We start from the raw sequence: 23574 nt of genomic DNA on the forward strand, positions 1-23574 counted from the left end.
AACCATGGAAGTGTATAACCAGTCAAATATGTTGATATCTTCGAGTCTGAAGCGCTGCCAACTGCAGATTATATGGTGTAAGACTTAAGGCAGTAAAGAAATCAAGGCAAATCCTTTCCTAGGGATTGAGATTGCAGGGATAAAGATAAATAACACTTTGTATTATAGATTTGGAATTCTGTATTGACAAAAAATACACTAAATTACGACATGATGTAATGCCAGTGTGTTTAACTCTTCCATAAAACAAAAGTAACTGAAAGAATGTGGTTGAAGCTTTCTAAAATATCTGAGTATACAAGATATGAATGATTTTATTGAAGGTGGATAAGTGAGTGGAATTGGGTGCTATAATGACAGTTTTGGTTCATCACTTCTAAATGCTGTTCACTGTTGTAAGTTTGCATCAAGTCTTCTGGATGAAACATTGGAGCTTTTCAGTGACAGCCCCTGTGCAGGATTAAGCAGAGGAGTTTTGGTTAGGAAGGCCTTTCCTCTTTCCCACAGTAACAGATTTTATTGAAGAATCTCTTGTGTGAAATTATTTCCCCTCCCCATCCAGAGTATTCCATGGAATTACCATTGATTCACTTCCCTGTCTTCATGAGCTGAAGTGCCACTTGCTTTTGGAGCTGGTGACCTTCAGAATTTGGTTGTCATAGAACTGGAGGTTGTCACAGAATCATGGGATGGTTTGGGTTGGAAGGGACCTTAAATCTCGTCTCATTCCATCCCCTGCCATGGGCAGGGACACCTTCCACTGTCCCAGGTTGCTCCAAGCCCCGTCCAACCTGGCCTTGGGCACTGCCAGGGATCCAGGGGCAGCCACAGCTTCTCTGGGCACCCTGTGCCAGGGCCTCCCCACCCTCACAGCCAGGAATTTCTCCCTAATATTCCCTATTAACCTCCCCTTTTATTTTAAAACCATTCCCCCTTGTCCCCAGTCCCTCTCCAGCTCTCCTGGAGCCCCTTTTTAGGCCCTGCAAGGAGCTCTGAGCTCTCCCTGGAGCCTTCTCCAGGTGAGCACCCCCAGCTCTCCCAGCCTGGCTCCACAGGAGATGGTTCCTTGTGTGCTGTGATCACAGATTTGATTATCTCGGTTCTGCAGGACCATGTTCAGTTTTCTGACAGCCAGACTGTGCTGCTGATGGCAGGAAATGTGATTTTCTTGCTTCCTCTTCCTTCAGGTGGTTTTCTTTTGAGGTTTCCCAGTAGCTTCGTGTTCAAACCTGCCCCCCAGCTCGTGATGGGAAATAAAAGCAGTTTGTGGTTCCAGCTGCTTTGGCTGCTCTGAGTGTGTGCAACTGTTTAAAGGAGGGAATGGGGAAAAAAAAAAAGACAATTCCTTGGTCCTCCCAAGATCCCACAGAACTGGAAAATAGAATTGCCTCACTCAGGTTTTTCAAACCTCCATAATTGTCTTTGGATCTGAAAATAGTTTATAAGTGTGTATGAACACCCTTTCCAGAGCCAGGTATTTTAATTTATTGCCAAATTCAACCATTCTGCTAAGATTTTATGTTAAAATTTTCCTTATTTCAAACAGTTTTTTCTAGCTGAGCCTTTCTGGGAAGGGCTCAAGTTATGTTTGAGAGCTGCCATTGAGTGCTCTTGTAAAGAACCTCTCTGGGAAAGTTTCTCTCAGGCAAAAGGAGCCTGAAAATGTTTATTTTAATACTTGATGGTTAGAATTTTAGCAATCTGTAGGTGGAAATTCCCATGTGGAAAACTTGAAGCCCTTCAAAACTGAAAAAGAGGTGTCTTGTATTCGTTCAGTTTGGAGTACCAAATAGTATGAAATATGATTGTTATTTTAAAAAAACGTATCTCTGTCTGTGGATTCAGTGAATGGAGCCTCATCAGGCTGCTTAGTCAAGAATTAAGGAATTGCTCACGGATTTTCCCAGTGAGGATTAACATCTGACGTAGCCGTGTCATTGCTTCAGCCACAATGGGAGCCTTTATCTCCCCTCACATTTAATGTGCATTTCATTTCTTCCTACAGACAGAGCTTTGTTTGTGAGAGCAGCCTGACTGGATCTGTGTGCACTGGATGGGCTGAAAAATGTGGATATCTGACAGGTGTAAAATGTCTGGGAATACAGCAAAGGTTGAGGAAGGAGACTGCTGTGGTTCACTTCCAGTTCATGAAAACTGAATACTCATCCTTCACCCTCTGTTGGTGGGATGTAGACTCCAAAGTCAGTCTAAATTTTCATGGAATATGGGGGGTTTTGTGTAATTTGCGGGCACTATTAACTTCTGCATTTTACAGCCACTCAGAACTTTGGTTTTTCTGATGTTTTAGGGGATTAGTTTCCCCTAAAGAACCATGCCCTTAGAACACGCCAACCTCTTTATTCAAGCTGATGGATCATGAACATCCACAGCATTAGGAATTCAGCACATAACAATTGACTCCTACCTGGAACAGCTATTTTAGGAGGGCAAACAGCAGCTGAATGGCAGAACTGGGTCTTGCACTACTCTGGGTTTTGGTCAGGCCACACGACCTGAGCTGTCTGTGTTCCACATGGGCAGAGCTGAGGGTGCAGAGAGATGGAAGAGCTTCAGTGAGGGACTTGGGAGGGGTGAACCAGCATGTCCAGTGCCTGGGGAAGAAACTGGGATCCGTGGGAAGCTGGGATGAGGGAGCTGGCGATGCTCTGAGCTGTTCTTTTGGGAAGTTGGCGTGCCATGTGTGCCCAGAGGAGCTGGATTCCCACTCAGGAGAGCGCAGGGAGGGCCAGGTGGGGGAAGTTCAATGGGAATCTGGGCTTCTTGCTCCTGATTATCTGCTTTACTCCCTGCTATGAGTTTTCCTGCTGTTCACCTTTCCTTGCCAGTTGTGGCAGTACCAGTGTAAAGGTGCCATCACTCACCCGTGTGCCTTCCTTCTGCCACGAAGGTGGGGTGTGAGAGCTGATTGTCGCTGCTGGGCCTGCAGAAACAGTGTTTTCCTGTAAATCTGTTATAGCAAAGGTTTCAAAATTGGCTTTGGAACCTTTGGAGTGTTACTTGCCCCGTGAGGAGATTACTGCGGGGCGATTTTCCTTTTATTTTCATGGCTTGTGCGTTCAGTGGTCTGAGGGATGAAAAATTCAGAGTAGTTTAGAGGTTCCAAGTAGACTGTGGAGGTGTTTGCAATTCTCTATTACATTCTCATCTGCCAGCAGTTGGTGTGGAAATTACTTTTGGGCACAGCAAGTGCTTGTGGTGTGTCTGTAGTGGAAGGCAGTGCAGCACCAGGAGTTTTTGTGACCTGAGGCACTGGTTGTGCTCACAGAGCTTTGGGACCAGGCTAAAAACCACTGCTCGTGGCTGGGTCACCTCACCCAGCTCTGGTGACAGATCAAAGAGATCCCTTCTGTGCTCAGTAACTGTGAAATCTATTGTTTCATGTTTCATTTTCACCTGGTTTTCACTTACTGCATGTTTGCATCTATTGTTTCTTTTCCAATTTGTCCTTACCAGCTTTTTTTCCACCTTCCAGGTCGTAACAGATCTTTGAGCAGTGAAGCCTGGTTTTTGGGTTTTTTTCCCCTCATCTCCTTTTTTAAGTCTTTTTTTGTGGTTGAGTTCTTATTTGCTTCGTAGAGCTAAACCTTTGTGGTCAGTATAACACACGCAGGGTCTGTGCTTTTGGCTGAGTCAGTCTATACATACATATAAAGATGTATACACACACTAGTCCCACTGCTCTGTGCTCTCAGCAGACCCAAATCTGTGTGAATCCCATGAAAACTTGGGTTTGGGGTCTTTGAGGCTTGTGGAGCACAGGCACATGCTGTATTTCTCCCTGATTTTCCAGGAGGGGGAATTCAGAGCTGAGTTACAATGGATGTCATTGTCCCAGCTTGCTTGCAGCCATGGGTATAAGAGGAATTTGTGCTCCCAGTAATTAGTGTGGGCAACAATTAAGCACAGTTTAATGTAGAATAAGCACCAAGTTATATTTTTTCTTACAGATTTCTCTTTTGCTACGTGCCCAGCAAGTGCTGAGCTCCCACTTTCCTCATTTGGAGAGCTGAAACAAGAACAACAGTAACCAAAACCAGCCTTGAGTAAAACATTGATTTTAATTAAAAAATAAAACCCAAACCTTGCATTTTTAAATACTACCATTTATGCTAACTGATGTGTAATTCGGGTTGTTGGAAGTGGACTCCCCATCCCTGGAAGTGTCCAAGGCCAGGCTTGGAGCAGCCTGGGATAGTGGAAGGTGTCCCTGCCCATGGCAGGGGGTTGGAATGGGTGCATTTTAAGGTCCTTCCAACCCAAACCATTCTGGGTTTCTATTTTTCTGTCCATCTCTCAGATCCTCACACACAGCTGGAAATCTGGCCTCATTAGCTCAGGTTTGCAGATTAACACTACATTCACTACTCATGTCATGGGAAAAGGTGTTTTTTGAGGCATTTGGGGCTACCTTGTTAGGGATCCCATCAATAGACCCAACAGAATTCCCTTTCCCTCTTCCCTGCTCTCAGCTTGTGATTTGTTGCATAAAAGACCCCTCTCCTTTTGTGTTTTTTTTTTCTTTAGAAACAGAAAAGATCCCTGTAATGCGTGGACAGTGGTTTATTGATGGGACTTGGCAACCTCTGGAAGAGGAGGAAAGTAACTTAATAGAACAGGAGCATCTCAACCGCTTCAAAGGCCAGCAGCTGCAGGAGAGCTTTGATATGGAAATTTCCAAACCCGTTGATGGGAAGGAGGGTAAGATTGTTTAGATCACTATAATACATTTTTTTGGACACTTGGGGTCTGCTTTTCCTAAGTAAGAATGTGATCGGTGTTGGTTTTTCATCCTACAAAGTGGGGAACTTCAGTGTGTTCTCCTGGTTTCCAGTGTGGGATTTCCTGCTGCAGCACGTTTGGGGAACGCTGGAAAAATGATATTCACAGAGAAACATCTTGTTCCCATTTTGTTTCATAGCTTTTAATTGTGTTTGAAATCTCACTTCAAACTAAAATCTCTTGATGGGACAAGAAGAGTCAGTGTCCAAAGGCAAACTGGCTGATAGCTCTCTGGCCAGCATCCCTAATTCTGCCCTAAAAGGGGGTAGGATCAGTTTTACAAATCACATTTCATTTTCCATTTTTATTCAGGCTGGATTTATTCGTTTTTAGCTGCAGTAAATCTTGGCCATTCATTCTGTTAGGGAAGCCTTACATTTTAATGAGCAGGCTGAGGTTGCTCAGGTAGTGGTGCTGGGAGTCTTGTTCTGATGCATGGAACATTTTTAAGAACAGATTGCTGAAATCACCAGTGTATTACTTAATGTACACAGTTGAGTTGATTGCTCTGAGCAGGTATTGCACAGCAAAAATTCAGTATCTTTGCCTTTCACACTTTTGGCTGTCACTTGCTTGAGCAATCTACAAACCACAAGCTGCAAGTACAGAGGGCCCTCAAGATATTTCAGTGGGGAGTTGGTTGTGTTATTCTTTATAAAAAGAAATAGAAATGTATAAATTTCTTTATTTTTAAAGTACAGCTTCATACAAAGCAGTCACACAGTGTAGGAATGACTGTGTTTCAGCCATCAGTTCAGTATGTGTGAACTGCATGACCACACAAGTAAAACCTTGTTGATAAATTGGAAGCACAGCAATACTCAGGGTAATTCTGTAATTATTGCGAGGAAAACCAGAGTGTCATTTGTTGATTTAGCAAGTTTTTTGGCTTTACAGAGAGTTTCTAACTCCCCTGTAAAACTAATGAGGACTTTGTGAATATTTTTTTCCCCCTATTTCTGCTACTTTAAAAGATCTTTTCATCTGGCCAAGGCTGCAGAACAATCTTCTGCTTCAACAGCTCTGTCAAAAAGGTGCATGAAGTGGTGTGAGCCACAGCACTGTGCCTGTACAAACACCCTTCTGGAAGGCATTTTTACCTGTCTTTCTGTCCCAGAGGCACAAAGCTCAGGGTTGTTAGTGGCAGGGATTGATGTTTTTACCTGGAAAGCAAATCTTTGTGATTCCTGAGCACTCCCAGCCTTTGGTAGCGTAATTTTTGAAGGAAGGAAGGATGGCTTCAGTGGTACTTGGATTCTGCTTATAGAATAAATAAGAGAGATCAGGGTTGGGGGTTTTTTTTAGATAAAGTCTGGATTAGGGAACAGAAATTTTCAGCTGGATGGATTGGGGAGAGTGATGAGAACGATACGACCACTGATATTTATGAAAACATAAAAGATCAGAAAAAGAAACTCCAAACTCAGGCACCAGCACCTTTTCTAAAACTAAAGTTTAAAAAGAAAAAAGGCAAAACCAAAACAAAAAGAACAAAAAATACCACCGTAAAACCCCCCCCAAGCTATGTATGGCATCACTTCAGATGCAATATATGTCAAGTCACCAGTAGGTTTCAACACCATTTTTTTGGTAGTAATAGGAGAGTTGCAGGACAATTACAGCCAGCAGTGTGTGAAAACTGGGTTTGTCATTCTAATTTGCCTCTGAATACCTCTTGGATCCTCTGGCATCCACAATTCCCATCTGCAGTGGCACTGGGAGAAGCTCTGCACCTTGCATTATTGCTGGTGAAGTAAACACAATTAGCTGAATTCAGTTCATCAATTTCTTAAATGCTCCAATTTGTTGTGATGGCATCCTGTATGAAACAGATTTTGCTGCCATCGAGGTTTACAGGTGCCTGTTATTTATGATCAGTGAAAGTTGAAATAAATCTGTAAATATCCACTGGGAAGCAAAGGGACTGTTCCCAGTGCTATGATAAAGCATTGTGAGGGCTGAAAAACTGGCCATGTCCTCTGATTCCTCAGCAGAATTAATACAAGCTGCTGTAACAATCTCTTTGTACTCAGAATTACTCCATTGATTGGATTTATTAATTCTGCTCCTGCATTGCAGCATGTTAACAAGGAAATAACCAAGCTTCATCCAGGGCTTCTGTTGGTGATGAGAGGGAGAAATGGCCCATTACTGAACTTTTAATCCAAGCAGATCATCCTCTGAAAGTGCAGAGTTATTCAGGAAAAGGGTCTCCAACCTGCAGCCCACAAATAACGTAATGCCCATGCTGACTTCCAGTGGTTTTTGGGAGCACAACAAGCTTTAAATGCAGAAGGGAGCAGAAAGCACAATGACAGTGAATGATTTCCCAAGCTCTGTTTTCCATGGGGCAGCCTGGAGATCACTCCTTTGCTGAGCCAGCTGTAGCTGTATTTTGATTTTCATCCTTACAAAGTATTTAATTTCATGCCTTGCAAAATGAACTGTGTTCGTGGTGCCTGATGCCAGTGACTCCTCTTGGTGCCTGATCCCCTTCAGTGCACCAGGTAAATTATTATTATAATGGCAGGATGCAGAAATGGGGCACTTTATGATCAAAAGGAGCGTGCCCAGCAGGTCAAGGGAGGGGATTCTCTCCCTCTGCCCTGGTGAGACCCCTCTGGAGTTCTGTGTCCAGCTCTGGAGCCAGGCTGGGAGAGCTGGGGGTGTTCACCTGGAGAGGAGAAAGCTCCAGGAAGAGCTCAGAGCCCCTTGCAGGGCCTAGAGGGGCTCCAGGAGAGCTGGAGAGGGACACCTATGTAGCAGTGAATAAGCTTAAAATTTACAGAATGACAGAAGATTTAGAAACTGCCTTTTCTTCATGCTTAGGCAGACAGTGAGTTCAGGACCTATCTGAAGTAGCCCATCAAAGGAGCAGCGTTTTCCAGAGACTTCTGTCATATCTAGGCTGGTGTAAGATAAAACAAGACCAGTTAAGTTCCTATCATCCATTGCTCCGTGATCTTTTTCAGATATATTCCTTTAATGATGATGAAGTGAAGCTGAAAGCTTTGTTTATGTGATAGGAAGGTAGGAATAGATACAGTTCTTTGTGTTTGCACGGAGAGGTGCTCAAAATGCAGCTGGAAATCACCCTAGCAACCTGATTCAAACCTGAAATGGGATCTGACTTTAAAGCTGATCCTGATCTGTGATTAGGATTGGAACAGATGAGCCCCAGCAGTCTCTCTGCTAGAAATTATTCTGTGATCAAGTCTGTGATTCCATGATAGCTGGTAAGAAATACAGGGGGAAAAAAATCCTGTCAGAGTCAGAATTAATATTTCAATGCATTGATTTTGAGACAGCAGGACTGTATTGGTTTTTTTCTTATGGAATTTCAGCGTGTGGTTAAGGCCACAAAACCTCTAAAAATTGCATTTGGAAGAGCTGATTTTTGTGTTAGCTTTCAAATAGTATTTTCTCACTGTATAAAAAGTTTATATAGATTTTTGTCACAGCTGAGTTAACCTTTAGATGGGAAAGTCTTATTCATAGAATTGGAGAGTTGTGCAGGTCAGGAGGGATCTCTGGGGATGCTCAAGTCCAACCTCCCTGCTCAGAGCCACAGAGCTGATGAGAGCAGGTTGCTCGGGATGTTTCCTGTGGGATCTTCACTATCTCCAACAACAGAGACTCCACAACCTCTCTGGGCATCCTGTTCAGTGTTCTACCGCCCTCACCATGAAAATAGATTTTTCTTCTTCTTTTCTTGAGTTTCCTGTGTTGATTCTTCCTGGGGGTTGCATTCCCACAGCCAGTAAAACATTGTACAGGCTGAATTATTCCGTGGAATCCCAAGTGCTGTAGCTCTGAGCCTGATCTTCCTCCCTTCCAGAGAAGTGATGTGCAACAATAAATACACTTCATTTGCACCTGTACTGAGGCATCTGCTGACAGAGCTGTTGGCTGAGCCCTGGGCCAGGATTGCTGTGGCAGGTGACCCAAGTGTGGAATGTCACTGACTTCACTGGATCAGGGACTGCTGGGTGCTGCTGGGGCCTTGCAGAACGGGGCAACAGGAGGGTATTTTGTCTAATCTAACTTTGAAGCATCCTTTTACATTCTTTGGGGGGAAAAAACCAAACAGAGCTGTGCTTAAAATTGAGTTTTTTAGTGTATACTTAGGAAGGGTCAGTGTGTCCTACCCTGTACCAAGGGGGAGGATGATGCTTTAGGGTGTCTGACACCGTGTCCCAGCTGTCTCTCAGTGATGCCTTTAGCTCTGTAGTGATGTCATAACTGGTTATGAAAGGTGAAGAAACTGAATTTGGGACCTGACACTTCTGCTACAAAATCTGGGGTTTTTTAAGTGTATACTTTTCAGTTCTTTCTAGAAAATGTGACCTCTTTTTTTTTTTTCCTAAAAAAGGTGATACTAATGAAAAAAAAAATGACACCCCTTTTAAAAATTTTACTTTGAAGCTCAGTGTTTTTACTTTTAGTTCTCTACTACCTCCCTCCCTTCTCCCTCCCTTCTTTGTTCAAATGGAGAGGATATAAGGAGAAATCAGATGCTGCATGTCTTAAGCGAAAGCATTCCCAAGGTACAGTAATTGGAGATTTCTTTTTTTTATTGTTTTTTTTTTTTTTAATAGTCCTGCTCCTGGCTTAGGAAGCTTTAAATTCTAGTTTGCTTGTCTCAGTTAAATGTTAGATTTACATGCTTCAGTCCTGTGAGCTGTATCCATGCCATTTCCTTCCAAGGGGAAGGACAAAGCATCCTAAACCTTAGAAGAAAAGTGGAAGTGTTGTGAGTCCTAGAGAGAAGTAGATGCTCACAGTGTCATGCAGTAATTCTTACTGTAATTGTGACTGATGAAAACTGTAAACATTTGTTTCTTGCACTCTTTGTGTGTGGTTTGGCTTTTTCAGTAAAAGAAAAGCAATTTTTTTTTTTTTGGAATTGCAGCAGGCCTGGTATGAGAAGTTCTGTCAGAGAAGGAACGGAGGGTTTCTGCCAGATAATGTTTTGTTTGCTGCTTTCTTTTGGATAATAATCTTTAACTTTATGTTATAACTTATTTTTGCTGCAGCTTTGGAATGAAATGAGTCTCTGGACATGGGCTGTAAAAGGGGAAGCTGTGTGGAATGTGGCTAAAGGCTGCTGTGCTGCAGAAAACAGCCCTGACCTTTGCAGCAGCTGATGTCGTGCAAATTTATTTCAGAAAGTGGGGGGTAGATCTTACAGGAGCCATTAATGATTGCAGAAGGCTCCAAAGTTCTTGTCACTGGGTTCTCTTTGCCACCATTAAAGCCAGTAGTGATTAGACTTTCACTGACTGCAGTTATTATGGAACTAGATTTCTAAAACCTTTAATTTAAAATGTAAATGCATGTGGTAGGTTTAGAGTTGTTCTTGTATTCTTGTAGCTTCTGGGGGTGTTGTGAACTCTGAGAATTTATTTGGACATGCAAAAATGTTTGCCTTTTGACTTCCTTTAATTATTTTTTCTACAACTGGGTCCAAATGTAAAGGCCTGAAATCAAAATGTTTCGTAGTAAACTTTTTCCTGCCTCTTCTCACACCAGGAACTCAGGTCTGTCAAAGGTCAATGAGTGTAACTTGAGCAATGAGAAAGGACTTCTGCCTTTTCTTTTGAATAATTTTGAAATTATGGTGTGCACTTTTTTTTCCTCAAATCATGTTCAGTTGTGGTAATGAATGTGCTGGAATTTAGAATAAGAATTGAAATGAGGTGGTTATGTAACAAATAGTGACCCTGATGAATTGAGAGGTGGTGAAGTGCAATATAAAAATGACAGCAACATGAGATATTTCTAATTAAGAGCAATGACCTTTGTTTAATGGCTCTTTTTTTTTTTTTTAATAAGAAAAGATTTTTAAATCTCCAGATTTATGTACCAGAACCTCAGAGTCATTTAAGAAGGAACAACAGCAGCCAAATTATGTTCTCAGCTCCCTGTACCATGTGTCAGGCTTTTGTGTGGCACCTGCTGCTTGCAAGACAGATTAATTTTAAAATCCTTGGGAAAAAAGAAGGCAGGAGAGGTTTTGAGACAGTCTGCATCCCTCTTCTGGTCTCCATCCTGACTTAAATGACAGTGCCTTTGTCATTGGAGGCTGTGTCAGCCTGGAGCACTTCAAAGAGGCTTTTCCCTGGATTGATTTTGACTTGAGCACCATCAGACTCTGGGAGGAAAGATCCACCCTGTGCTTTGGTCTTGGCAGGTGGATGAAAGCATCGAGTAGAAAAGCAGCTACTTAGCCAGAAAAGGTGTTTAATTGTGAACAGTTGGCCCCAGGAGGTGTTCAGCTCCTCCAGCTGGATGTTTCCATGGGCACATCCCTGGCTACTCCACGGGTTTCTTGCCATGAGCAAAAACACAGTGCAGGGTTTCAGCTCCTCAGTTATTCTCCATTTCTGGGACTCAAGATGAGTCAAAAGCCTAATTGACATCAGGTCCTGCGAGGCTTTAGGAATATCTGTTCTGTGTTTTATGGCTGTCCCTTCATTTTTTATATTTGAACATTTTAAGGAGATTTTTTCCCTTCTCTGTTCATCTGTCATGGTGAAACTGGAGATTTGTGTGGTAGTAACAATTGATTTCTTCAGCTGAAAGAAATCCTTTCTTGATCCCATATTCCATCTCCAGTGCAGTTGAGCCTTCCCTGTGCTCACACTGGAGGTGTTTGTCTTGGTGTGTGTTCCTGAAAAATGTTGCATTTCTAATTTCTGGCTACAAAAGAACCCAAAATTTGGCCTGATTTCCAAGGACTTGGCCTTCAATCCCAAACTAAAATGCTAAAAAGGCTTGGGCTTGAAGGGGCCTTAAAGCCCATCTCATTCCACCCCATGCCATGGGCAGAGACACCTTCCACTATCCCAACTTGGGTTGCTCCAAGCCCTGTCCAACCTGGCCTGGGACACTTCCAGGGATCCAGGGGCAGCCACAGCTTCTCTGGGCCCCCTGTGCCAGGGCCTCACCATTCAGAGTAATTAATTTCTTCCTTATATTTAATCTAAATCTCTCTTCCTTTAGTTTAAAACCCTTCCCTCTTGTCCTGCCACTATCTCCCCATGTAAAATGTTGCTCCCCCTCTTTTAAAAGCCCCCTCCAAGTTCTGGAGGCTTCTGTAAGGTCTCCCTGGAGCCTTCTCTTCTCCAGAAAAGTGTACAGGGGGTTTCTGCATCTGCGGGAAGATGCACCTACAGAGAGATGTCTGCAGGAATGCTGTCAGTGTCAGGGAAGTGCCATGTGGAAACAAATCCATGAGAAGTCTGGTACAGAGGGAGATTTCTGTCCCCATGATTTTATGGGAGAGATGTCCTGGACAGTCAGATCTCAGTGAAGCTCAGCACCATCCCAGCCTGGTGCCCTGGAGAGACTCCTCAGGTGTGGAATTTGTGCTCCTGGACCCAGCAGGCAGAGGGATGAGCGTGAAGAGCTTCCCCTGTGCCTGTCCCTCTGCCTCATCTGAATTCTGTGCCTTGGCTCCCTCAGCCAGGCTGTGACATACCTGTGACACCTCTGGGCGTGCACAGCCCCTGAGGTGTCAGTCTGAGGCCCTCTGGAGCAGGCAGGAGCTTCACAGGACAGTCAGTGCTCATTCTGCACAGAGAACATGAATCCTCTTATCTCCTCATCCTCAGGAAACAGCACTTTCCCTTCCTCAGGTTCAGTTTCATACCAGCAGTGGCAGTCCTTGATATCCCATACCTGGAGAGTGCAGTTTGCATATTTTTCTCTTTTTTTAGGGTGTTTCTTTTCAGACTGCTGTCAAATCCTCCCCAAAGACACATTCTTGTGTTCCCTGTCTCACTGTTAACTCCCCCTGGGCTGTCAGCAGCCAAAGCTCCTCTTGGTTGAACTCTCAAGGGTTTTAATCATCTTTTCACTGTCAAATAATCACAGAATCCAATCCCAGAATGGTTTGGGTTGGAAGGGACCTTAAAGCTCATCTTGATCCAACCTCCTGCCATGGGCAGGGACACATCCCACTAGACCAGGTTGCTCCAAGCCCCATCCTGCCTGAGGCAAAAGGTTGGTGGACATCCCATCCAGGGTCTGAGGATGAAGAGACATTCCAGTGTTCATATAAATTAAAAAGTGGAGACAATTATCTTACCCCACCTCAGTAAGAGGGTTGATCTGTGACATTGATGCTTGAGCAGTGCATCCCGTGGGATTTCAGAATAGAGTGCCAAGGTAGAGCTCCCAGCTTAGTTTGTTTGGCCCAGGAGATTCCTTAACTTTTAAAGGAATGTGCCTGTTCCTGGTTGGTAGGATGGACACCCTGGGAGTGTTACCCAAAATACTGTCCTGGAGTGTGTGGTGCCTTTGGAATGTCCTGCAGCCACTGCTTTCCAGTGATTGACTCTCTCTGCTGGTGGTTTGGACTTGGTGCATGGACAGGCACTCCGAAGCAGAGCAGGGAATGTGTTGGTAAGCAAAATTTACTGAGAGAATCAAAATGAAATGTAAATGTGTCAGTTGAAATTGCAAAATTTATTGTCATACTGGTGAATTGGTAGATTCTCAGGAAAGTATTGTCCATATGCCTCTTCTGGATCCTGCCACTTCCCTAAAAACTCCTGATATTCTGTGGCTAAAGGAAAACTGAGAAGCAAGGACCAACACATGAAATTGTTTTGTTCTGTGTTTCTGTGTAGGAAGGAAGAGTTTATAGTCCAAGTGCTGTAAGAACTTTATGTGAGCTTGAATGCCATGTGTCCATCAATAACACATCTCAGAGAAGTTACTCTGCTGTCAAGGGACAGATTTGGTTCTACTGAAGGCCACTGGCAGTTCCCTGTGGTGTTTTGTTAACAGTAGACCAAATTTTTAAGGTTCTCTTTTGAAAGTGTTACTAAATATGGAGAGAAATAGTTTTGAATATTCCCTGGAATCCCAGACTGGTTTCGTTTGGAAGGGACCTTAAAGCTCATCCCATTCCACCCCCTGCCATGACCAAGGACACCTTCCACTGTCCCAGGCTGCTCCAAGCCCTGTCCAGCCTGGCCTTGAACGCTTCCAGGGATCCAGGGGCAGCCACAGCTTCTCTGGGCACCCTGTGCCAGGGCCTCCCCAGCCTCACAGCCAGGAATTCCTTCCCAGTCTCCCATCCATCCCTGCCCTCTGGCACTGGGAAGCCATTCCCTGTGTCCTGTCCCTCCATCCCTTGTCCCCAGTCCCTCTGCAGCTCTCCTGGAGCCCCTTTAGGCCCTGCCAGGGGCTCTGAGCTCTCCCTGGAGCCTTCTCCAGACTGAGTACCCCCAGCTCTCTGCTGGTGACATTTCTTTGGATGCAGCCTTGGGCTGGTCACACATGGCTGGGTCATGTTGATTTTCTCAGCCAGCAGCACCCCAAAATCCTTCTCCTTGGGGCTGCTCTCAATCCATTCTCCCTCCAGCCTTAATTTGTGCTTGGGATTGGCTTAACCCAGGTGCAGGACCTCACACTTGGCCCTGCTGAACTTCATTTGAAGTACTTTGGTGCTTCCACATCTTGTAGTTGATGTTGATATTCTTCAATGTCCATGTTCAGGAAAAGCAGCATAAAAGTGAGGAATTTGTTCTTCCCAAGTGGGAATAATTAATGCAGGGTAGGGAAAAGCTACTTGTTCCTGTATATTCTTTCCAATAGAGAGGCTGGACTCGATTGCAGAAGGAGTTTGAGGATCACTCCTCCCCAAACTGCTGCTTTTCCAGTGGTCATAAGAGATTCAACCACATCTCTTCCTCTTTTTATTTTTGGTTATTGAACACAACACCCTCCAAAGGCATCAAACCTCATTCCTCCTCTGCCAGCTTCCCCAGGATCGTACTCTGAGAGGGATTTTGCAGAATGCAGATGGAACAGTTCTTGAGGACCTGCTGGACAGGCCATTTCTGCTTTTCAAAAGTCAGGCTTATTTCCCTTCCTCGTCTTGCTCTGTCAGCATAAAACAGCGATGTAATTCCACTTATTTTGGTCAATCAGTTGTTTACCACAACACAAAGGCTAATCCTGTCCTAATCCCCTTGTTCCTTACAGAGTTCATTTAGTTTTTCATCAGTCTCTGTCAAGTCTGTCTGCTTTGGCAAAGAAACAAAAAATATTGCAGGAGAGAGGTCACAACATCTGGCTGAGCGTGGCTGGTTTGTGCTGTAGCAGAGTTTAAATTGGAAATTGTGATGACTCAGGCTTTCTCAGAATGTTTTTAGGAGAGTATAAAAAATTCATTTGGGTGATTCAAGTAGGAGACGGGTTAGAGCTCTGCTTGCTACAGAAAAAACAACCCCATAACAACTCCTCTGGGTGCTTTCCATGACTTTGGACTTTTCAGCAAGAGCAGTGACAGTTAAATAACCATTTCTTTGGTCACAGGGCTGTTGCTGTTGTCAGCTCTCCAAATGTTGTGCACCCCATGTTCAAGGAGACCTCAGCAGCGAATTTTGGTGAAATCCAAATTATTGTAAATCAACTGTGGCACTGCTTGGCTCCTGCAAGCTCCAAGCCTAAGATGATTTTGATTTGCATCACAACATGCCTGTTGTTTAATCCTGACAGTCAGGCCGTGTGTGTCATGAGGTCGGGCCTGGAGCTCAATCAGTTCCAAATCTGGAAAACACAATCAGTGCACAGAAAAAAACCCCAACCACTGGAGCTCTTAGTGGCTTTTGAAAGAGCTACATTCTGTTCTGTGCCAGAAATTGCTCATTCAGAGGCTCATTGAACTGCATTTCCAGCTCTGAGAGATTTCTGAAAGGGAAGAAATGCAGCAGAGCCTTCTAGCAAGGGAGCCTTGAAAGCCTCTGTGTTAGAGCAGAGCAGCTCTCCCAGGAGAGAGGGCTGGAATTCCACTTTTTACAGTGATGAAAATACCTGGGGCAGCCACCTGATCATCACACCCACCTCTAGTATTTCAGAATCCAGTACCCTGCCTCCTTTAAGGGAATATTTTGGAAACCTCCCACCCCAAAATGAGGGTGGGAGGGGAATGATGTGAAACATCCTCTCAGGTAGTCTCCAAAACTGCTGCTTGTCCTGCTCAGATTAATCCCAGCTGTAAAAATTCCTCAAGGTAAGAAATAACACCAATTTAGGCGTAATGGAGCTCTGGATTTTAAGCTGTGTATAAATCAGCCTTCTCTCTGTCTCTCTCTCTGTTTAAAGAGGCTTTTTTTTCCCCTTCTTCCCCACCTAAATTCAGTGTTGTTCCTTTTTGCTGCAGCTATTCATAGTCTAAAGCTGAGCCGCAACCACGTGGACTGGCACAGCGTGGATGAAGTGTATCTGTACAGTGATGCCACGACATCCAAAATTGCAAGGACTGTTACACAAAAGTTGGGCTTTTCCAAAGGTAATCTTTCCCAGAGTTTGTAAAGAATATTGTAAATGCCAGCATTTGAAGTTCATTGCTTTAACTCCAAAAGGATATTTCAGGTTTTAGTGCAGGTAGCCCACTTTGGCTGTTGCATTTTTTACTTTATATGAGTATTCGGAGTCCTTAGGTTGTGTATGTAATTGTGATGTGAATATTTTTTTAAATTTTTTTTAGTACATATTTGATTTATTATATTTTAATTTTGTTCCATATTTTGGTGAGTTTGGATGCAGCAGTTAGCACTATATGATAAATATATGAAAATATTACAGTGGCAGAGTCCAGAAACTACTGGAAAATTAAAATTAAATTGATATTATTACAGTAAAATTAGAATTATGACTGTAATAATCTCAATATTACAGTTCCTTTTGCAACTTTAATTTTACTGCTGGATACTACATACTCTGATGCATTCCTTAAATACATGACCACACCTTCCCTCTCCTCACCTCCATCCAGCCTTTTCTTCTGTTCATGGAACAGAACTATGAACTGACAGGAAAGGGTATTTAGACAGAAATTATTTCCAGTAGGAATTCAGGCTCGTTTAAGCTCAAAACTCCCAGTCAGAAAGGCAGCAAAGCTGAGAGGATTGGAAGAGAGGGTGGTGTCTCTCAAGGAACAAAACAGATTATTGCCAGCCTAGAAAATGGGAACTTGTCCTGTGCAGGACACCAAAACAAACCTACACATCTGGTTTGTTCCTTGAAGAGACAAGGTCAGGTAATAGGTCTGACGTTAATCTCCATCCCTCTGCCCTGTAATTAATTCCTGTTACGTCCCAGGGCCCCTGGGTGGATACTTAATTAATGTTTCCTAAAAAAACAGTGTCTCCCAGTGCTTCAGTTCCAGAAGAAATGAAGTCATTTATCCAGAACACCATTGTGTAATAAATAATAAGATCTGTCCTTAAACAATTGGTGGGGGAGAAATATCACATAGAAGCTCACTTGGTAAACAAAACCTGTCTTGGGTGAAAAAATGCCCTTAGTGGGTTTGGGGTGTTTTCCTCCTCTTTAAAACCAAAATAAGTGGTTAGTTGCAGGTTTTGAGGCCAGCACTGGTGCCTGGTGTGGTCCCCTGCGTGTCACTAGAGGGGGATGGAGGCACATTGTGCCCATGGGTTTGCCAGCCTGTCAGCACAGCAGGGAGAAAATTCCCACATTTACCCTGGGGAATCGATTTTTAGTTTGGCCACCGAGCTGGAGAACGAGGGGGGAAATTTGAGGTTGGATCAGCTCAAAATAAAGCAAGTTTTCCCCTAAAAATTACAAATTCTGGAGGTTTTCAGCCAGCTCTCTTTTTTGGGGTGGATAAAGCGACAGCACTTAATCACTTACGTGGCCAGGTCATTTCCATGATCCTTCCATGCTGCGGGAGTAAGGTGGAGACAGAAGGAATTTTAATGATTGAGACACCCAGGAGAAGGGTGTGTTGTGTTGTAAAAGTGGGTGCACAGTTACACAACTGTTTTCTGAAGAGTTGTTCTTCAAAACATACCTGAAATTAGCTCCCTTTGCAGTGGAAATGGGTGTTGGTATCACCTGGGTGCTCAAATCTTTCGGGGTTTAAAAAGAGATGCTAATCCTTTAGTTTTATGATTATATATTATATAATCTGATTTTCAGTGTGTTGGCCTGAGAAAAGCCAAGCTTCTGTCAGCAGATGAGAGCACTATGCTTGGCAGAATGTCACTGATGTGGGATAATGTTCTTTCTGCAGCTTCGAGTAGTGGGACGAGGCTACATAGAGGCTATGTAGAAGAGGCCACGTTAGAAGACAAGCCACCACAGACTAGTCACATTGTCTTTGTTGTGCATGGGATTGGGCAGAAGATGGACCAAGGAAGGATCATCAAAAACACAGCCATGTGAGTGCTTTGGAATGTTTGAGGTAGCCTCAGTGTAAGGCTGTTGTTGTGACAGCAGAGCCTTTGGTTCAAGCTGAATCTTTCCCTGGTTCCTTCTCCTCTTCTTCCCCTGAGTCATTAATCTTTGTGTTGTGTGTACACTATTTTTTATGTTAATTGGGATGTATGGACTTGGGGAAAGCAGCTGTTGTGAGCAAGAAGAGCAAAGATTTGTTCTGATTTTATCCCCAGCACTTGAGACTTTCAGAGAGGACATAGCCTCAAGTTGCACCAGAAGAGGTTTGGGTTGGATATCAGGAGGAATTTCTCCATGGAAAGGGTTGTTAAGCATTGGAAGGGGCTGCCCAGGGGGGTTTGGAGTGCCCATCCCTGGAGGTGTCCAAGGAAGGACTGGATGTGGTACTCAGTGCTCTGGGCTGGGTGACGAGGTGGGGATCGGGCACAGCTTGGCCTTGATGACCTTGGAGGCCTTTTCCAGCCTTAAGGATTTTGTGTGAAGTTCTGGCTCCTGTGGTCTGTGGCTTTCCTGAGCAGGGAGAGGTTTTTCATTTGGTCATAACTGAGGGGAATGTTGTTTCTAAGTTGCACCTGGATGAATTAAGTGAGTAACAACTGGGAAGTGAGTAACTGAGCAGAAAATTTTTGGTTAAGTAGTATAGGGAAGCTGATCTCGGAGTGGAATCTCTCAGAGCTGGTTCTTGGGATAGTGGGCAGGCAAACTGCATCCTGTACAAGAGGGGCAATGGGGAGATACAGGAATGTTGTCATTGCTAACAGGACAGAAGCCCCTCCTGAAGCTGTTGCTGTGAGACTGCTCGTGGGAGCTCTGTGCACAGAGCCCGGCTGAGAAGCAAAATGTGATCAAAAGGCTGTGAAATCTCTTCACAGGATGTCTTTTGTGAAGGGTGGTTTGCAAATGGCTGTTGGGAATGCTGCTTCCCAGAGCTGTGGCTGCTCCATTCCTGTGAGTGTGCAAGGCCATCATGCACAGTGAGTGGCATCCTTGTTCATGCCAGGGGTTGGAACTTCATGATCTTTAAATCCCTTCCAGCCCAAAGCAATCTGTGATTCTATGCACCTGAAAAGATGGTATTGAAAGAAGAGGCTAAAACGGTGTTAATTACAGGTCTCTACTGCACAAATCATTCAATAGGTGTGTCCCAAGTAGCTCCAGGTTCCATCAGAGCTGACAGAAACATTGACAAACCCAGTGGCTCCTGTGAGAAGAGCTGGGATTGCTGGGATTTTGTGGTGGGAGCTTTGTCACCCTCCCTTTGCCTCCAGTGTGCCGCTGTAGGTCAGTGCTTGTGTGCTCTGTGCCATTGTGTCATCAGCCCCTTGTGTCCCCTCAGCTCACTGTTCCACTCCAGTGTCCTCTGGGGTGCCAGGGTAAACCTTTCCATGTCACTTGTGTGTCATTTGTCACCTCAGAGCACCAACCTGCAGCTCCCCACCCTCCCTTTCCTGCCACTTCACTGCTCTTTGTGCTGTTTCAGAGCCAGCAATCCAAAGCAGAGAGAGAAAGGATCCACAGCCCTTGGTTCAAAGTTAAGTCATCAAAATAAATGTAAAAACTTCCATTTTTGTGGGATGGAATTACTCTGGGAATGCAAATAGCCTCCATATAAGCTGCTGTTTTAAAGTGGCCAGAAATAAAACTTCAGCCTTGGAATCATTAAATTTTTCTGCTTAGTCTTTCTCCCCCCTCCATTTTCCATAGATACAGGGGTTATATTGGTGGATTAACTTCAGCTCAGGTCACAGTGCAGAGATACTCATTCTGTAAGTCCTGCTCTAATTGGCAGCCCAGCATATGAAATATTTTCTCAAAAAAAGGGACACAAGACTTTATGTGCTCCAGTAAATCTCACTCATATCCTCAAGAAATACCAGACAGCACTGCATAGCCTTTTAAAGTGCTAATTATTGGCATAAATTGTGCATTCTGTACCAAATTTGCAAATTAAGGCATCATTTTAGATTGAAGTATCTTTTTTTTTCCCCCTTTTTTTTTTTAATAACAACTTAAAACTTATCAGGGAGGAACATCCCATATGTTGTAGGGAGAGCTTTCAGAAGGAGTGTCTGCCAAGCTCTCACAAGCCATGCTGGCACTTGCTGTTAGCACCTTCATCCGTGATATTTGTGTGATGTCTGGTTTTTGGGGTGGTTTTTTACATGCTTTTCCATTAAGGACACAGTGGTGCCTTTTGAAAAATGAGATGAATAAGGAAAAGTATTTTTTGGCCGTCCACACTTTAAAGTAGAAACTAAGAAGAGAAGATGTCAGTGGGGGCTTTTTTGCCTTTTGAATGCACATTCTTTAGTAGGAAACCTGTGGCTGGACCCCACCAGAGCTCATTTGACACATTCTGTCCTCAGGTTATCACCTTGAGAAGAAGCTGGTGCAGCTCACACGATGCTGCTGCATCATTAGGCAGATCCTGCTGGTTACAGAGGTGAAAACAGAACCCTTGTCCAGGGAAATTCCAAATTAACCTGCGCTAATTTCATTAAGGACTGGAGCTCAAATCTTCTCATTAGCGGGGCTGGATGCTGGGGTTGCAGGGTGTCCTGTGAGTGGGTAAATGGAAAAGATGCATTTTGTGGATGCTTGGATGAGCAGGTCTGTGGTGGATGTGGCATAATTTGTTTCTTCTCCCTGTAGTTAAACACATTTTTTATCTAAATGTAGCATGGCAGCTGGTGCAACAAGCTGCTCCTGTCAGCACTGATATTCACTGGGAGCTTGTCTGGGAAGAGGCAGTCCCTCCTCCAGGCTGGAGCAGTGATTCAGCTGCCCCAGCGTGAGCAGAATAATGTGCTCTGAGCTGTGCTGGTACCATAGGGATGGTTATTTAAGGGAGAAGGCTTTGTAGTCTCTATTTCTGCCTAATACAAACCGAGGTATTATGGCAGAATGCTCTTAAATGTAGGGGGGTTTTATTTGCCATCAGGTGCAGGATCCTGGAATTCCTTGGTTTGTGATAAGGTAGAGTGTTAGCTTTAAATAAATCTCTTTGGGATGTCTTATTACTGTACACACTCGTTATTTGGAGTGTGGTTTTTTCATGGAAGCTGCTCTCTGGTTTTGTTGAATTTGTGAATGATGGGAAGGAGAGATGTTGTTGCACATTACGAGTATAATTTGCCATCATAGAGTGGTTTGGGTTGGAAGGGACCTTAAAACTCATCTCATTCCTTGGGCAGGGACACCTTCCACTGTCCCAGGCTGCTCCAAGCTCCATCCAGCCTGGCCTTGGACACTTCCAGGGATCCAGGGGCAGCCACAGCTTCTCTGGGCACCCTGTGCCAGGGCCTCTTCATCCTCACGGCCAGGAATTCCTTCCAATATCCCATCCAACCCTGCCCTCTGGCAGTGGGAAGCCATTCCCCCTCGTCCTGGCACTCCAGGCTCTTGGAGTCCCTTTCCAGCTCTCCTGAAGGTTCCCTTCAGTGCTTCAGGTCACCCCAGAGCCTCCTCCTTTCCAGGCTGAGCAATCCCAACTCTCCCAGCCTTATAGGAGAGCTGCTCCATCCCTCTGATCATCTTGGTGGCCTCCTCTGGATATTTAGGAATGTTATCCATGTTTCCAACGTCCTTTTCAAAGCTCCTCTTGTTTTACCTGATGTAGGCAAAGCTCAGGCCTTCCACCTGCCTTAGGCAGGGCTCAGACCTGAGCTGAATTTCATCAGCTCCACTGTTTGAGGAATGAGTGAAGTAACTCTCCTGTGTTTTTCCATAACAGCTGCAGTGTGGTGTCACTCCTGGGCTGCTCTCAGCCTAGAGCTGGCCTCTGCCTCTGTCTGAATCTCCTGTTTGAATTCCAAAATCACATTTGTCTGTGCTGCTGTTCATAGCCCAAAAATTGCTGTCTGCACAAGCACCAGCATCTTGGCCTAATCACCAATTACATTTTTATTGCAAGTCCCATTAGAAAGCATTTTAATTGTGGATTATCATTAGGATAATTACTTTGGAATAGCTATTTTGGTACATTTCCATTGATATGCAAGCCCGTGCAGAGCCTCTCAGAAGCCTTTCAGTGCATTAATATGTGCTGCTGGAGTCGAAAATGACGATTTTCCTGTAAAATCTTTTCCATAATTGTAGCTCTTCAGATATTTCGTAGCTTTGTGTTCCATTCCAAAGCTTGCATTGCATTAAGTACATATTAGATGCTTGTTTTTCATCCTTTGGTGCAGGTATTAATTCTGAATTAAGTAAGCACCCAGATGGTAAATATTGGCTTACAGGTTTCAACTTGAGCTTGTCTTGCAAGAGAAGTTCAGGCCAAGAGGTAAAAGGTGATAGTTAGGGCATGAAATGCTTTTGTAACAGCTTGTTTTGTGTATATTTATTATCTGACACGTGGCTGTGTGCTGGACAGGAGCTGTAACAGCCTGTTCAGGACTTGGGCATATCCCCCGGGCTGTTCCCATTCCCATCCTTCCCCTATCCCTTGTTTCTGCCCTTCCCCTGCCCACACCATCACACCTATGTGATCTCCCTGCAAACTTGATCACTCCAGTTGGGTCTAAAAATGTGGGATTCCGCCTGGAAGATGGGAGTGAGTGGTGGTGGAGTCAGGACATGGCAGCAGGGACAGGGAATGCCTGCAGGGCAAGCCTTGCTGCCCTTTGGAAAACAGTGCTGGCAGGGAGTCTGGAGCACCTGGATCTCCCAGGATTGTCCCAGGATCCTGTGATCAACCAACAAAGCAGCTTCTGTTCCTCTGATCGTGCAAAATCCTGTTACTCTTCAAAAGGATGAAGTGTGAATCCCAGTCGTGCTGCCTTTGTTTGCATCCTAGGATTTCCATCTCTCCTCTGAAGTAAGATGAGTCTGTGTGTGTCACAGAGCAGCAATTTTCACAGCAGTTTTCTGAGAGCAGCAGAGAACAACAGTGGCAGAACATGACTTGTGTCTTGCAGTTGCTCTTTGAAATCCGCCCGGAGCGAGACTGGAGTTGGCATTTCTGCAGCTCAGCTTTGGGGAGCAGCCGCCCTCCCCTTTCCTCTGGCTGCAGCAGATCTCCCTTTTTATTACTCACGGCTGCTGCTCTCACTTCAGCTTAGCAAATTTAGCCCAAGCCAGCCCTGAGCTTCCTCAATAAGTCATGGCATTATTTCCTCAAAGAGGCAGTGAGCGCTGGGCTCGGTTTGAGGGAACTCCAGGGGGGTGAGAGCAGTTGGGGAATGATTCAAAGCATCATTTGTGATGTTCTGTGACCAAAATCCAGGAATGGAGCCACGTGGCTTTGCAGGGAATAGTGAGAGTTGAGGTGGTTTTTCCTGGGAACATCCCATTGCCCTGTCTCTTAGAATTATGGTGATGGGATAAAGGGGCAATGACTTTAAACTGACAGAGGGCAGGTTTAGATAAAATATTAGGGAGAAATTCCTCACTGTGAGGATGGGGAGGCCCTGGAACGGAGGAAGAGGTTGCCTAGCTGGCTGTCCCAGCCCTGGAATGTCCAAGGCCAGGTTGGACAGGGTTTGAAGCAACCTGGGACAGGGGAAGGTGTCCCTGCCATGGCAGGGGGTGGAACTGGGTGAGCTTTGAGGT

At 44.5% G+C, this 23574-nt stretch overlaps 1 protein-coding gene across 4 annotated transcripts in view; it reads left to right on the forward strand.

The window, feature by feature from the left end:
* Positions 1-23574, forward strand: part of DDHD1 (DDHD domain containing 1) — a 60661-nt gene that overhangs the window by 9664 nt on the left and 27423 nt on the right. For 2 of the 4 annotated variants that reach the window (XM_082284115.1, XM_082284118.1), the window contains exons 2-5: positions 4546-4719; positions 9246-9347; positions 15980-16108; positions 17858-18005. In XM_082284115.1, coding sequence (XP_082140241.1) covers positions 4546-4719; positions 9246-9347; positions 15980-16108; positions 17858-18005 — 553 coding nt within the window. The remainder of the gene's footprint in view (positions 1-4545; positions 4720-9245; positions 9348-15979; positions 16109-17857; positions 18006-23574) is intronic. The other 2 variants (XM_082284116.1, XM_082284117.1) reach the window with 2 other exon arrangements.

This window comes from Coloeus monedula, assembly GCF_965178545.1.
Source record: "Coloeus monedula genome assembly, chromosome: 6".
Classification (NCBI taxonomy): Eukaryota; Metazoa; Chordata; class Aves; order Passeriformes; family Corvidae; genus Coloeus; species Coloeus monedula.